We start from the raw sequence: 14,926 nt of genomic DNA on the forward strand, positions 1-14,926 counted from the left end.
GGGAGCCTCTGGAGGGCCTGGTTCTGTCTACGCCCAGGGGCACCTGGGGCTTCTACCAGGAGGGGATCTGGGTTGGGGTCATGAGGCATCTGACCTGTCTCACTCTACTCTCCTGAGACAGACGTGGGAGGCCTCCTCCCTCACTTGCTGGGAATGGGGCGAGGGTGGTTCTGTCTGGGACACCTGTGCCCGTCTGAGACCACATCCCTGTCTGTCGCTCCCCTCCGTGCACCTCCCCCATCTATCCCATGGGCCCAGGAGGAGCTGGTGAGCAACACAGAGCTGGTGCAGAGCTACCGGCAGCAGATCGGGAACGTGGTGAACCAGGCCAACCTGCAGCTCTTCTGGAACATGTACAACAGGTGCGGGCGGCCTGGGGCCCAGCTCCGCAGCACCAGGCCACAGAGTGCCCCCTCTGTCCCCTCGGTACAACCAGTCACAGAAGGAGGCAGGCAGGAGACGTGCTCTCCCAAGCTTGTAGATGAACAACTTGTACCAAGAAGAAAAGAGTTACTTCTTGCCCAAGGTCACACCCCTCGAAGGACAGAGGGGAGGGGAGGGCTTCCAGCTCTGGTTTCTGGGCTCTTCCACGCCTTTTCCCCCGGGGCATTACTGGCCAGCCAGGAGCAGTGGGGGAAGCTGGGCAGCATCCCTGATGCCCCCAGCCTGAACTTCAGGGCTGACATCTGTAGGAGGGGAGGGGGGGTTGGATGAACTCCATGGTTTTCAAGCTGTGCTCCTTAGAGCCCACTGGCCTTCCCTTCTTTCTTTTTCTCGTACAAATATTTATTAAGCACCTGCCGTGTGCATGGTGCTGGAGGAACAGTGGAGAATGAGAGGTTAGGCCCTGCCTTCCTCTACGACCCAGGAATCCCACGCACAGGTGGTGGTGCATGTCAGAGTGCTTCAAGGGGGAGGGAGAGCCAAATTTCAGGGCCCACCTGGCATGAATTGCAGGGTCTGAGAAGAAGTTATGTATGAGACATGGCCTGAAGACCCCTGTTTGTGCAGAGCAGGTCCCTGCCTCCCTGTTTACCCCTAACTGGGATCTCTTAGAGCCTTTTCCATAGTTGAGACAACTCAATAACCGTAAACCCCAACTCTGGGACCAGCCCGGGATGCTGGGCCATAATTGCCATTGTGGGAGGATGAGGTAAGGCTGGAATACAACAGGGGCAGGCCTGGGGCACACAACCGCCTCAGATCCAGTTCTGAGATGCCCACCTCTGCCTCTCCCTGCAGCCGCAGAGACTTGGACATTAACCGGCCTGGAACAGTACCCAATGCCAAGACACTCCGGTGAGTGCCCCTCACCCCCCAGCCTGTCCCTGCCCACCACGCCCAGGCCAGACAGCCCTTGTCCTCTGTGTCTGCAGCTGCCCCGTGATGCTGGTGGTCGGGGATAATGCGCCTGCTGAGGACGGTGTGGTGAGTGAGGGACAGCGTCCTGACTGGGGGTGGGAGGCGGGAGTACGGAGATCACTGGCCTCTGGCTGGCAGGGCCAGGCACTGGATGCTGGATTTCTCACCCCACCTCCCACCGTCTTGCCATGATGCATCACCACCTGGCACAATCCCACCCTTTGAGTGAGGGAGGCGTGGAGACGGGAGGGAGCTAGGGCCAGACCACCTGATGGCCACCCCGTCCCTGGGGTGAGGAGTACCAGGGTAGCCCCCCGTGTGACAGAAACTAGCACACCCTCCCTGTGCTTGAGGGCCTGGAGGAATGCGGTGTGTGCTGCTGTGGCCATGGGGACTCGGGCAGGGGCCTCAGTCTCCTGCTGAGCCTTGACCCTCCCTCACCTCACCGCCTGAACCCGCGGTCCCTGGCACTTTGCCCGCCACTGCCACCAAGGTGGCCCTGGCTCCCCGTGAGGACATTGCCCGGCCAGCAGTTATGAGTGGAGTCCAAGGATCTCAGGTCCCTTGGGGCGCTGCTTCCTGATCTGCAGGGGCCTGACTTTCAGAAGGCAGCCTGGAGGGCGTGGGGCAGCCTCAGCCAGGGCCCCGGTGCCAGCCTGTGTCTGCCCCCTGCACACCCTTCTCACGAGTAGAGCCTCTCAGCTCTGGGAATAGAACCTGCCTTAGCAACTGGGGCAGGGGCTCCCCTGATACCCCGGGGGGCTGGGGCTGCCTTACTCTGCTGACCTTGTCCCTAGGTGGAGTGCAACTCCAAACTGGATCCAACCACCACGACCTTCCTGAAGGTGAGGCCTTCTTCCCCAGCCATAGGCCAGCTCCTCAGCCAAGGGCCCAGCCTCAGGGAGGGGCCTGCCTGGGGTCCCATCCAGGGCGGGAGCAGGACAGCGTGTCGGGTCAGCGCAGCCTGTTTAGGTATACGAGGCTTGGGCAGGGTGTGGGGTGGCCCCCGCTCAGCTCACCCCCTTCTCTTCCCTGCAGATGGCAGATTCCGGGGGGCTCCCCCAAGTCACACAGGTGAGACTCTTGGCCCTCCTTCCCTTATCTGGCCCAAGTGGGGGAAGCCTCCTTTTCCCCTAATCCCAGGCAGCCAGTCAAAGCATGTACTGTCTCTCTGTTCTGCAGCCAGGGAAGCTGACTGAGGCTTTCAAATATTTCCTGCAAGGCATGGGCTACAGTAAGTATACCTCCCCCTGCCCTAGAGACCGGTGGGCAGGCAGCAAAGTGGGTTTGGCACACGGTGGCAGGTGGCACTAAGCCTGTGGGCATATGAGCTCTGTGTTCTCAGGGCCCACATGCTGTGCCAGTCCCCACATGCTCCCCACATGACGGGGGACCCTCTAGGGCGTCTCCACCTGCATTGTAAGTAGATGATCCTAGGCTGTGTCTGGCTCTCCTCCGCTCTTGGAGGGGCTTTGGGACAGTGCTCTCCTAGCAGCATTGGAGCGGTAAGGCTCTTCCTCCAGCCCTGGGGGACAAGAGCCCAGGGCTGAGTCCTGCCCAGAAAGCCTGCCTACAGGTGAGTCATGTATACCACCAGCTCCCCGCCAGGCCTATGGCACCTGAGAAGGGCTTTTGTCACACGTGGTGGGATGGTGCAAGGGACATTAGAGTGGTCTTGGAATCTAGGGCGTGAGGAAGGCAAGTGAGGCCACCTGGGTTTTAGGAGAGAGACAAGGCAGCCAAACCTGGGGGTTGCGTATATGAAGACCCCAAGGGAGTAGGGGCCAAGGGGTGGCTATGCCCACTCTCCTCCCCTCTCCAAACTGCCCCTTGTGCAGGGATGATATCCCCAGACTGCTCATGGGCACCTCTAAATCACATACACACATGCACATGCACACACCCTTTTTATCTCCTTGATTCCTCCCCTTTCCCCCATATACCTGGCTCTCCTGCTGGAAGCAAAACTCTTCTCCCTGAATGTTTCCCCCCTGGACTTTACCCTCTGGAGCTTGTGCCTCCTTAGAAGGACAGGCCCGTGGGGGAAAACTGGGGGCCCAGCCAGGAGTGGAAATCCCTCTGGCCCCCCAGGAGCCTGCCAGCCTCTTGTGGGGATGTAGGGCAAAGAGAGGCCAAAGCCAACAGCGAACCACAGCAGGAGCTCTGTGGCTGGGCCTGAGCCGAGGGCCTGCCCCGTGAGCATCTGTGGGATGGGTAGACCAGCAAAGCTTATTGGGCTGGGACATGTTCTTAGGACCCCAGGCAAAATGCCACCAGGCAGCCTGAGAGCTGGGCAGGATTTAGGAGGTTGTGCAGGCCTCCCCCATTCTGTACATGGGGGAACTGGGGCCCGGAAGAAGGGTGAGGGTGCTGGCACTAGCCCTGTCACCAAGAGCCCCTCAGGGTCACAGCCCAGGCTGGAGAAGCAAGATGAGTGCCTCCACCGTGGGATCAGGGCTCCCTCCAGGGCTGCTGCTTCAGTGGGTGGGCAGGAGGGGGCTTCCTAAAGCTCTGGCCCTGCCCCAGCCCGCTCTGTTCCTGTCCTGTTGTCTTCTCTCCTGACCCTCGCAACACCCTGGCCTCGCCGGATCACGCTCTTCACCCGTGTTCTGTGTCTCCCCCCACCCTGCCCCACCCCTCTGGCTCTGTCTTCTCTCTTAGTTGCATACTTGAAGGACCGAAGGCTGAGTGGAGGAGCAGGTAGCCCTGTGGCCCCTCCCCTGATGCATGGATCCCCACCCCAGGACCCCTTGCTCTTTCCTCTGTGCAGCGCTGCGGCCGGGCCTCATCTTGCTGTGGTTTGGAACTTTCTTGTGTCCCGCTCGCCTCCTAAAGCCCAAAAGAGTCGTGCTTTTTCACAGATCCTGGACCTAGTGGGCTGCGTCCCATGTCAGGGCTCTAGATTGGCTGGGGTTCAGAGCGGTCTGGCTTCTGGGTAGCCATGGGCCACGTGGCTTTCAGAGCTCAGGCATTTGGAACCAGATCCTCTCAGAGGTAAAGCCTAGGCCTGGCCCTGGGTGCAAGGGTGTCTGACCATGCCCCAGCTGGACCAATGGCCAGCTGAGTTCAGGGAGGTGGAGTTTGCCCCTGAGCGTCTTGCTCGTGAAACTCCAAATAAGGACAGAAATTAGATTTAGGGCAGTTTGTGGCCACCACACCTAGTCCTTCTTCACGGAAGTAGTCCCACTCCCCTGTCCCATCATCCTCTTGAGGGGGGGCATCGCTGGAATTCTGTCCCGTCCCTGTAGCAGCTCAGGGGTACCCGGGCAGTGACCCCATTCTGGCCATAGCTCTGGCCAGCTGTTGTGAGCTGGGTCCCGCTGGCCTCTGCGGGGTGCCCGGTCCCCCCCTCTTTGGCTCATTCACTCGCTGGTGCTGCATGCCTCCGGCTTGATGGAGCAGGTGCCAGAGCCCTGGCTTGGGAGGGGCCTCTGTGCCATTGGAAAAACGGGTCTTGCCGCTTTGCTTGTGTCAACCCTTCTCCTGCCTGCTGGCACCCAGACCCGCCTGCCAGTCCTCATGCCCGTTCCCATCTCTGCCCACAGTGCCCTCGGCCAGCATGACCCGCCTCGCCCGCTCTCGTACCGCGTCGCTCACCAGTGCCGGTTCAGTGGATGGCAGCCGCCCGCAGGCCTGCACCCACTCGGAGAGCAGCGAGGGGCTGGGCCAGGTCAATCACACCATGGAGGTGTCCTGTTGAAGCCCCTAGCCCGGCAGAGATGCCCACCTGCCCCCGCCCGCATCGACGTCCCACTGGCATCCTCGCGCCGGCTCATTTTCCCTTTAGTTTATTTTTGTGAAGGCCGGGGGAGGAAATGGGTTCACTTCTCTTTTGTTAAAAACGTGAGGGGATTCATCCTAGATGCTGCAGCAGAACGGTCTCCAGATGGTTTGAGAGGCTCGCTCCTCCCCACCCCCACCTCACTCACCTTGTTAACTTGGCTGACTTAGGCCCCTCTTCCAACTCCCCACAGTCTGGGCAGGGCTCAGGGAGGAAGGGGATCTGCTAAGGAAAGAGTTCAAGTCCTTCTCTGGGCAGGATCCAGGGTAATATCCTGGACTGAAGAAAGCATGGGATGACCCCCATGGGCAGGGCAGGTTTGAAGATGGGATGGGGTTTTGAGGTGGTGTGCTGGGACAGCAGGAGCATGGGGTCCAGCTCAGGCACCGGGGTGACAGGAGACAGCACAGGGGAGCACTAGGAGGTAGGGGCCCTGGAGCTCTGCAGGCCCCTTTCTCCCCATCTCCCCCACCAAGCACATCTGTTTCTGTCTTTTGCACATGTGACAATCATCTGAACCATAGCCACAAGGGGGCGCTCTGACCAGGCAGCAGTTTTCCTGGTGCTCTCTGGGCTAGCCTGGTGATGTAGGGCCAGGCAGACAGGCAGGCAGGGGCTGAACAGGGTTTCTCTGCTCCAGGAAGACCAAACACAGAGGACCTTACAGGCAGGAACCCCACAGACTGTCCCAGCCCACACACTCCACCACCTCGTTGCCCTGTCCCATGTCTGAGCCAAGGCCCTGAGGTAGAAAGTCACCTGATCCTGTATCTCCATAGGGGCCTGACTTGGGGGCTGAACTTAAATGCTGGGATAGCCCATGAAGGTCGGATGCACCCCTGAGAACTTCACGGTATCTGCCTTCAGGAGCCAGTATGTGACTAGAGACAGTGGTGGCTGAGATTCCCAGCAGACCCCCTCTTTTGTCCCCAGGTTCCATGGAGGACAACCCAATCAGCAGCAGTGTGTCCAAGGCCACCAGAAACATGGTGTTGTTAGGGAGAGTTCTGGTCAAGCTATGCCAACATTTTATGTGGGCATCACTAAGCAAGAAGAGATTTTATCTGGAAAGAAATGGTCTAAGGTAGTGAGACTTCTGCAGGCCCACATCACCATCTCAGGACTGTTGGAGTGGCTTGGGCTGGGGCTTGCTGGGTCCTGGGGTGGGAGGTGGAGGTTCCAAAAGAGAACAAGGTCCAGGCAGAGGAGAAAGGCTCTCCATGTACCCCAGTCCCCTCCTTTCACCTGAAGCCCAGGACTGAGCCACACACATCCAACCCACCTGCACCATCAGGGAGAATCTCCTGGCCCAGAAACAGGAGCCACTTGTCTTGGAGCCTAAATCAATTGCCACAAAGTCTAAAACAAGTAAAAGAGCAATGATAAAGGCAGTGCTATGGAGGGGACAGTTGCGTGTGGGGTGCTCTGAGGCTGAGAGGACACCTGCATCCACATTTCTGCACATATCACCCCCTTCTAGAATCTTAAGCCATTACTAGACTGCTCTAGAGCCTGGTGGAGTGTTAGTCTGTCCCCAGTTCTATTCACTCATGTGCTTCCTTTGAATATCAAATGTGACTGTTTGAAAAGCTGGTAGAATTAATCCCTCTTAACTGTAGATAGCGCTGCAAATCTTGGATTTTTTTTTCTGTCTTCTTTCAGATAAGATATCTATAAATATCTATACATTATATATATATATATATATATGTATATTGGGTCTTCCTGCGTGTGGTTTTCCATCGGAGGTTGTCTCTTTGGTCAAAGTGAACTTTTAATGGAATTTATTATTTTCCTGTCTATATAAAGCGAAGAACCTAATTTTGTGTATTCTGGTGGCTGATGTCATGAAACTTTGAGACGACAAAATGTAAAACAAATAAAAACCCTTGTCAAAGTATTAAGAGTTAAGTGTATGGAAAACTAATAAACTAAGAAGAATTTGAGTGTGGTGACACCAGGCCCATCATAGGAAGCTCGTGAGAAGGCAGCATTGAGGCTGGTGCTTCTTGAGGTTTAGATGGGGTTGCATATGTAGGAGTGTCCATCCATGTTTCTATTTCTGGTTCTTTTTTCTTTTTTAACTCTACCCCCACCCTGGGGCTTGAACTCAGGACCCTGAAATCAGATCCCAAGATTCAGAGTCGTCTGCTCTACCGACTTTGATCCAGCCATGTGCCCCACCTATTTCCTGTTCTGATCACATTCATTATCTTGTCAATTCTTACATTAATTCCATAGGGTAGATATTAGTTTCACAGCTGAGGAAACGGAGCCTCAGGAGAAGGAATTTACCCTAATAATATTGTAAAGCTGAGAACTGGCTTTGGCATTGTTTGGCTTTAAAACACTCTCTATTCAATGCTTCATTTACTTAACAGCATGCTACTTTCCCAGGTTTTAACCACCATTTCGGACTCATTCACTCATTTACTCAATAAATACATAATTGCATACCTGCTATGTGTCAACTAATAAGCATCTAAATAAAAATAAAACCCACCATGTGCTATGCAAATGATGACAAACGGATATACTAGCGAGTGCGGGCAGAGGCGGGTTATTCTACTTCTGGGAACCCTCCCCCTGCCCCTGGGAAACACACAACCTGACCCCCCACACTCCGAAACGCACGCACGCACATTGACAACCTGCTCCGTGTAAAACGGTTAGATGACCGTAGCTAACGGAGACTCGAGATCAGGAAGGCAGGCTGGTCGCCCACCTGGGTGCGCTGACAGCCTTGGTTGGTACCGGGAAAACGGGAGTTTTGTTCTTTACCCGGACTTCTATTCCGAAATGTCTCAGCTCATAGAGACCGAAGGGGAGAGTTGTGGTTGGCTCAGAACCAGGCTCGAGGCTCCACAGAGACACGCCTTATCGGACCCGACTTAAACCCAACTGGGGACACTCGGGCTCCACAGGATGTGCTCAGGAAGAATGATTTGACCAGGTGCAAATCCCCACTCGTCCTCCGCGTGGATCAGGAGGCGAGCGTCACGTGGCGCGCGACACGTGGCGCCGGGGCGGGGCCTGTGGCCCCGCCCCCGAGAGGCCTTTTCCCGGACGCCGGAAGCGCTAGCGCGGAGCTTCTGAGCGGCTGGGTCGCGCGCCCTCCGCCATGGCGACCAGGGCAAAGCGCCGGCGGGTAAGTTGCGGGGGGCCGGAGCGGGGCCTGCCCGTGTCCCTTGCGGCTCGCCCCTACCCCGCCCGCAGTGCGGTCCCGCGCGTCCCTGCGGCTCCCTAGCTCAGGTCCCTGGCCGCCCTCCTCGTCCCCTCCCCCACTCAGAGCGAACTTCTCTCCGCGCGCACGCTGCGATGCCTTCCCGCTTCCCGCGCGTTCTCCTGGGCGGATCGTCTCCACCGCGCTGGCTCGTTTCAGGTGGCGGGGCCTGTGGGAGGCGACGCGGACCCGGACCCGGACCCTGTGGCCGGCTTCCTGAGCTGGTGCCGGCGGGTGGGGCTGGAGCTGAGTCCCAAGGTGAGGAGGCGGGGGTGCGGGCGGACGCGGCTGGGGCGCAGTCCAGCCCTGACCCACCGCTCCCCCTGCTCAGGTGGCGGTGAGCCGGCAGGGCACGGTGGCCGGCTACGGCATGGTGGCCCGGGAGAGCGTGCAGCCCGGGGAGCTGCTGTTTGCCGTGCCGCGGGCCGCGCTCCTGTCGCAGCACACCTGCTCCATCGGCGGCCTGCTGGAGCAAGGTGGGTGCGCCGGCGGGGTGCGACGGGGAGGCGTGCCGCGGGGCCGCGCCGGTGCTCTCACCTCTGTGTCTCTCTCAGAGCGAGGCGCGCTGCAGAGCCAGTCGGGCTGGGTGCCGCTGCTGCTGGCGCTGCTGCACGAGCTGCAGGCCCCGGCCTCGCCCTGGAGCCCTTACTTTGCGATGTGGCCGGAGCTAGGCCGCTTGGAGCACCCGATGTTCTGGTGAGAGCCTTGGTGGGGGCGGGGAGCACCGGCCCCGTAGCCTCGCGGCTCGCTCCGCCTTGGCCCGGGGATCGGGCCACGAGCGCTAGTCCCGGTAGGGTGTGTGAAGGGAGCCTGGCTGGGGTGTCACCGCAGGCCCGAGGAGGAGCGTCGGCGATTGCTGCAGGGCACGGGCGTACCCGAGGCGGTGGAGAAGGACTTGGCCAGCATCCGCACTGAATACTATTCCATCGTATTGCCGTTCATGGAAGCCCACCCGGATCTTTTCAGCCCCAGGGTTCGCTCCCTGGAACTCTACCACCAGCTCGTGGCTCTTGTGATGGCGTACAGGTCAGTGAGCCGAACCTTGAAGGACTCCTTTCTTTAGATCTCAGTTGAGGGATGAGAGGGGAAAGAACAGTGAACCACACCCCAGTCTCTCACCCTACCCTGGGCTTTAGCAAAGTTCTCTCTGTGGCAGCTTTCAGGAACCACTGGAGGAAGAGGAGGATGAAAAGGAGCCAAACTCCCCTTTGATGGTGCCTGCTGCAGACATACTAAACCACTTAGCCAATCATAATGCCAATCTAGAATACTCTCCAGTGAGTGGATCCCTCTCAGTTATTGTTATTATGTGCACTGATGATCAGGCATTTGATTCAAACCAGTGCTGGTCGTTGATGCTGCCCTGACAGTTGGGCTCTGTGGGCTCCATTCTCCTCAGGCTAAAAATGTGTAGGTGAAGTTCTTCTGTTATGTACTTTGAGTTTGCATATTCCAACGAAGTAGAACACAAAACTTCAAAACCCGCAGAGAAAGTTGTGGTTAATTCTGTAATAAGCTACTGCCATTTACTTGGTGCTAGAGGTTGGTTGGCTCCTCTGTGTAGTGCCAGTGAACCAAGATCGTGTTGGGGCCCAGTGGACAGCAGCCTGGGTCAGATATACTGTCACTACTTTGGGGAAAGAAGAGGGAGGAAAGGGGAATGGTCATAGGTCAAATCTAACTTGATATCAAGGGTATATCAGTTCCATTTGCTATGTGGAAAGTTGCAAGATCAGATCCAAGTTTATGGAATCAAAATTTAGGAAATGGCTATTTTTTAATTTTTGCCTCGATCTGCCATTTCTACTTTGATCTTGGTTTAATTGTTCAATTTTAAAACCCAGCGACTTTTACCCCTTTCATCCTACTGTACAGGCATACCTTGTTCTATTATACTTCAGATACTGCATTTACAGGTTGAACGTCTGTGGCAACCCTGTGTTGAGCAAGTCCGTCAGTGCCGCTTTTTTAACAGTACTTGCTTCATGTCTGTGTCCTACTTTTGGAAGAATTGTAACTGCAAGAATTGCAGGATTTCAAAGTTTTCCATTGTTGCTACATTTGTTCTGGTGATCTCATCCCAGCAGTTACAACTCACTGAAAACTCAGTGATTAGCATTTTTTTTTTAGCAAGAAAAGCCCATTTTTCTGTTCTTTAGGATGTAATACTGTTGAACACTTAATAGACTACAGTATGGCGTAAGCTTTATTAAAAATCTTTTAAACGTATGTTTATTTTTGAGAGAGAGTACGTGAGCTGCGGAGGGGTAGAGAGGGAGACACAGGATCCATGGCAGGCTCCACACTGTAAGTGCAAAGCCCAACTTGGGCCTCAAATGCACGAACCATGAGGTGAGGTCACGACCTGAGCCAAATTCAGACACTTAACCAGTTGAGCCACCCAGGCACCCCATAAACATCACTTTTATATGCACTGGGAAGCCATAAAATTCATTTAAGTTGGCTTTTGTTTTTGGTTTTTTGTCTTTTAACATTATTTGCTCTTTTGTGGTGCTCTGGAACTGAACCTGGATAATCTGAGGTATGCCTGTACAGGATCTTAACAGGAACTAAAAAGGTAGAATGTTGGAAGGTGTATCATCAGTCCCATTGCTGAACTGCACCCACCGGAGGCTTTTCCTAACACAGAAATTATCTTCGTGGGTTGGCCAGGGAAGGGCTTAGTCCCAGCTTCTCCCTTCCACCCCAGAATTGTCTTCGGATGGTGGCCACTCAGCCCATTCCTAAAGGCCATGAAATTTTCAACACTTATGGACAAATGGCTAATTGGCAACTCATTCATATGTATGGTTTTGTTGAACCATATCCCGACAACACGGATGACACAGCTGACATTCAGATGGTGACAGTTCGTGAAGCAGCATTACTGGGTGAGTGTCGGATTAAGTCTTGCACACTACACTGATGGACGTGTCTGTGTCCCCACCCCAAGCGCTCTTAAATAGCAGTTGCCCCTTTTTTGGTAGACTGGGTGGGGTAGATGGAAGAAGAAATGAACTGGTGGGTATATGGAGACTTACACAACATTGCTTTTCTACCTACAGGAACAAAAGTTGAAGCTGAAAGGCTCCTACTGTATGAACGCTGGGATTTCTTATGCAAACTGGAGATGGTAGGGGAAGAGGGAGCCTTTGTAATTGGGCGGGAGGAGGTGCTCACTGAAGAGGAACTGACCACCACACTCAAGGTAAAGGGCTGAGAATAGATGAAATATTTGGAACTACATGAAAGAGGAAAGGTGGGATGGAGGGAGAGGACACTTAAATGCTGCCAGGATAGGTCTGGCTTTTCTCTAAATTCAGCGATTCAAAATTAAAGGGCCCAATGATTGCTTCTAGGTACTATGCATGCCTGCTGAGGAGTTCAGAGAGTTTAAAGACCAGGATGGATGGGGAGATGATAAAAGGGAAGAGGAGAGCTTGACAGTCACAAATATCCCCAGGCTGAAAGCATCATGGAGACAGCTGCTTCGGGACAGTGTTTTGTTGACCCTGCAAACCTATGCCACAGACTTAAAATCTGAACAAGATTTACTAAGTAACAAGGAGGTCTACACCAAACTCAGCTCGAGGGAACAGCAGGCCTTGCAGGTTCGCTATGGTCAGAAGATGATCTTACACCAGTTGTTGGAACTGACAAGTTAGCAGGTTCCCTGTTGCCTGAAAGACCATCCACAAGAACTTTATTCTAAGCTCGCATTCATTGATGCTTGAAAAAAAGGAAAATCTGGGTCTTTTGCTTTTCCTTTAATAAATACCAACAGGAAAAGTAACAAAGGTGGTGTGCTAGGGGTAACTGAGATAAGGGTGACCTGTTTAAGGACTGGGTACAGCAGACTTGCAGATTGCTGTTACTAAGATCAGTGAATTTTATAGCTGTTTTGTTCTCAGTCTGAACCAAAGGTTAGAAGAAATGTGATAGTAATAGGTTCCTGTTGTAGTCTAGCATTTAATAACAACGTGGACTTTGAAGGTAGACCTGGGTCTGTTTTGAGCAAGCATCCCCCCACTCCAAGACTTCATTTTTCTGTTAGAGGGTATGATATGGCACTGGCACTCAACAACTACTGTACTTCCTCAGGAGTCTGAAGTTTCCTCTGCATGGCACAGCCCACCGGTAAGGGAAGAAACCCTAAGCCACCAATGACATTCAAGCCCCATTAAGATTTCTGCTGTTGAGTCTTGAACTTTTTGTCCTCTGTGGCCATAAAACTTGAGTTATTAAGGTATATTTTATTTTAAATAGTGTAAATTTTAAAAACTTTTTAAAACAAGTAGGTATATGTGATATATTATCAAAACTCCATGGGGACAAAGGGTATGAAAAATGTTTTGTAATTATTTAACCATAGAAACCTGATCCAATGATTTTTCTACTGCTGAAACACTACAAAATTCACTTCCTTGCTTGTTTAAAGATGCCAGATTCATGTAAGTGATCTACCATGCAGCAAGAAGTGACGTTTCCCATTGGCAACAGGCTCTGCGAGGCTGGGTTGTCCACTTTCCTCACCACCAGCACTGGCTGCTGCTACTACTGAGAAAGGCACAGTGGAGTCATGTGTGTGTCATGACTTTAATGTTTTGACTACAGTATGCATACACATACAAGTAATGGGAGCTAGAGCCCAGGAACTAGAAAGGCTACAAAATACAACACGTGGACCAATACATTTACAAAACATTCAAAATGCTTACAAAAGGGGCTGTATTGGTCCTTTTGACTTTGTTGTTGTTCAACATAGCCTATATAGGGCTATTTACTGGGATAACGGGGAAGGGCAATTCATACACTATTAGTTCCCTTTCCCACAAATTACAAGGATCAGAAGAAAGGGGCACTTTTAGGCCTGGTCCGGTTTTACATTATAAAAAGAGCTGACTGCATCTTGCAGGGCCTAAGGGGGCAGGTTCTCCAGTAGAAATGAGAAAATGATGCTCTCCCAGCAGTCGGCTTTAGATTTGGGGAAGAGGCAAAACAAAAACCCATGGGATCTCAATTGTGAGCTCTTCCCATGTCCCCTAAGCATACCAAATAGTAGCACATACACATTTTTAACAACTTTGTGATTTTCAAGGTCCCCTGTCCACATTAAAAAAATAAGTTACACAATATTTAAACTGGCTTTTTTTTGCTATTCTTTGGGACACCAGGAATGTCAGAAGACATGGAGCTGTATTGTTCTGTCCCCAGACAAGTGGATGGCATCAGCAGCCTTTTCAGTTACAAGCTGGGCAGGTACCAAGTTTATCTACTTGCCTTGGACACATTTTGCACAAACCCAAGAAGTTCCAGACAAAAGTTTTCTCTTTCATATATTTACACAAGTTCAAAATGATATTCACAGCATCTTCTAAATTTTGGCCAAGAGTCAAAAAAATGCATTTAAACTTTGGAACGTGCCCACATACACAGGAAGCTGACCCAAACAGTAATTGGGGCAGGTACCCGAGAACCAAAGGGCTGGGAAAGTCAGGAAGAGCTGAAAGGATTCTTCAGCCAGTTTATGAACTTGGTGCAGTGGGACCTCCAGGCTGACACATTTATAGCAGAGATGCAGTTCCATCTAACTGGCACCTGTCCCTTCCATTACTTGCTGAGCCTGCTTCTGTCCCATGCAGCACTGTGCAACCGACTGGAATAACCTGAAAAATAGAGACAATCACAAGTTTGTGATAAAACTTGAGGCCTGGCAATCCCTTGTGTCACATTAGCTCTGGCTATTATTACCCTCTTAATCACCCACCCTAGCTAGAGCCATCATCTGTTTCATTCTTAGACAAATCACTTTGAACTCACTTTTCAATTTCTGGGGCACAGTGTACAAATTCATGGTTCCAGAACTTAAACGCTGGATTTTTAATCAGCTCAATGAAGGTAATAAGAAGACCCCAAGGATGTGGCCTATTTACAATCAACCGTTCCAAGAGAACCCTGAAGGGAAGAAAAGATGAGTTAATGCACAGAGAAACCTAGAAATTTATGAACACTTCTCCTTTACCTTTATTCCTATCTTTTCTCCTTGATTACTAAACTACATGCAAAAGTTACTAGCTTTACTGAAGACAGGTGGATTAAGATCTAAACGATATATCGCAGTTAATGCAGGTGGATTCCAAATTAGTCTTCCAGGCTCACTAACTGCAAGAGGCAGGATACAAATCTAGGTTTTCTAAGTTAAAGGGTAATAGTATCAGATTACATGGCTCACAGAAAGCTACTTAAGGAATGCACAACCAGCGAAAAGAAATGAATTCTAATACTACCTGGGTATGTGTGAAAATAAGGATATTATTTAATGAGATACTGTAATACACAAACTATTAGGTGAAGGGACAGGTTCTTAAAGTCTGGTCCAGTTTTTAAAATGTGTATCTCTCTCACCAGAATCCACCCATTGCCTAATCTCTGGTGTAGTTTATCATTAGGAAAACGCCAAGTACAATCCTCTATTTCTCCTTCAAACCTTTCAACCTAGAGGATGAAGGAAAAAGCCCAAACTCTTTAACAAAATGCCTTTTAATAGGCCTATGTGAATT

General features: G+C 52.5%; 3 protein-coding genes across 12 annotated transcripts in view; 2 read left to right on the forward strand and 1 right to left on the reverse strand.

Annotated features, from left to right (window-relative positions):
* Positions 1–7,043, forward strand: part of NDRG4 (NDRG family member 4) — a 42,870-nt gene extending 35,827 nt beyond the window's left edge. For 2 of the 5 annotated variants that reach the window (XM_040498184.1, XM_040498187.1), the window contains 8 exons: positions 259–362; positions 1,243–1,299; positions 1,377–1,428; positions 2,160–2,207; positions 2,401–2,436; positions 2,545–2,596; positions 4,024–4,062; positions 4,908–7,043. In XM_040498184.1, the coding sequence (XP_040354118.1) occupies positions 259–362; positions 1,243–1,299; positions 1,377–1,428; positions 2,160–2,207; positions 2,401–2,436; positions 2,545–2,596; positions 4,024–4,062; positions 4,908–5,062 (543 nt within the window). In that variant the 3' untranslated portion in view covers positions 5,063–7,043. Of the gene's footprint in view, positions 1–258; positions 363–1,242; positions 1,300–1,376; positions 1,429–2,159; positions 2,208–2,400; positions 2,437–2,544; positions 2,597–3,940; positions 4,063–4,907 lie in introns of those variants that run through there. The other 3 variants (XM_040498185.1, XM_040498188.1, XM_040498186.1) reach the window with 2 other exon arrangements.
* A 1,116-nt stretch (positions 7,044–8,159) lies between these two features.
* On the forward strand, positions 8,160–12,615 carry SETD6 (SET domain containing 6, protein lysine methyltransferase). The gene is made up of 9 exons (XM_040498183.1): positions 8,160–8,291; positions 8,526–8,624; positions 8,698–8,842; positions 8,921–9,062; positions 9,198–9,392; positions 9,523–9,643; positions 11,077–11,257; positions 11,432–11,574; positions 11,726–12,615. Exons 1-9 carry the CDS (start codon positions 8,265–8,267, stop codon positions 12,029–12,031), a joined length of 1,359 nt encoding a protein of 452 aa, XP_040354117.1. The 5' UTR covers positions 8,160–8,264; the 3' UTR covers positions 12,032–12,615.
* Positions 12,616–12,948: 333 nt separating this feature from the next.
* Positions 12,949–14,926, reverse strand: part of CNOT1 (CCR4-NOT transcription complex subunit 1) — a 106,655-nt gene continuing 104,677 nt past the window's right edge. For all 6 annotated transcript variants that reach the window (XM_040498180.1, XM_040498176.1, XM_040498181.1 and 3 more), the window contains exons 48-49: positions 14,187–14,321; positions 12,949–14,032 (exon numbers count right to left, since the gene is read on the reverse strand). In XM_040498180.1, the coding sequence (XP_040354114.1) occupies positions 13,954–14,032; positions 14,187–14,321 (214 nt within the window). In that variant the 3' untranslated portion in view covers positions 12,949–13,953. The remainder of the gene's footprint in view (positions 14,033–14,186; positions 14,322–14,926) is intronic.

This window comes from Herpailurus yagouaroundi, unplaced genomic scaffold (genome assembly GCF_014898765.1).
Source record: "Herpailurus yagouaroundi ecotype Mexico unplaced genomic scaffold, PumYag 190, whole genome shotgun sequence".
NCBI classification, from domain to species: domain Eukaryota; kingdom Metazoa; phylum Chordata; class Mammalia; order Carnivora; family Felidae; genus Herpailurus; species Herpailurus yagouaroundi.

Bases quoted from the DNA above. Each gene is read 5' to 3' on its own strand.
- SETD6 (XM_040498183.1), top strand. From the start codon at position 8,265: ATGGCGACCAGGGCAAAGCGCCGGCGG. The intron at 9,644-11,076 runs GTGAGTGGATCC...CTTCCACCCCAG, and splicing joins CCAATCTAGAATACTCTCCA to AATTGTCTTCGGATGGTGGC. The intron at 11,575-11,725 runs GTAAAGGGCTGA...GATTGCTTCTAG, and splicing joins AACTGACCACCACACTCAAG to GTACTATGCATGCCTGCTGA.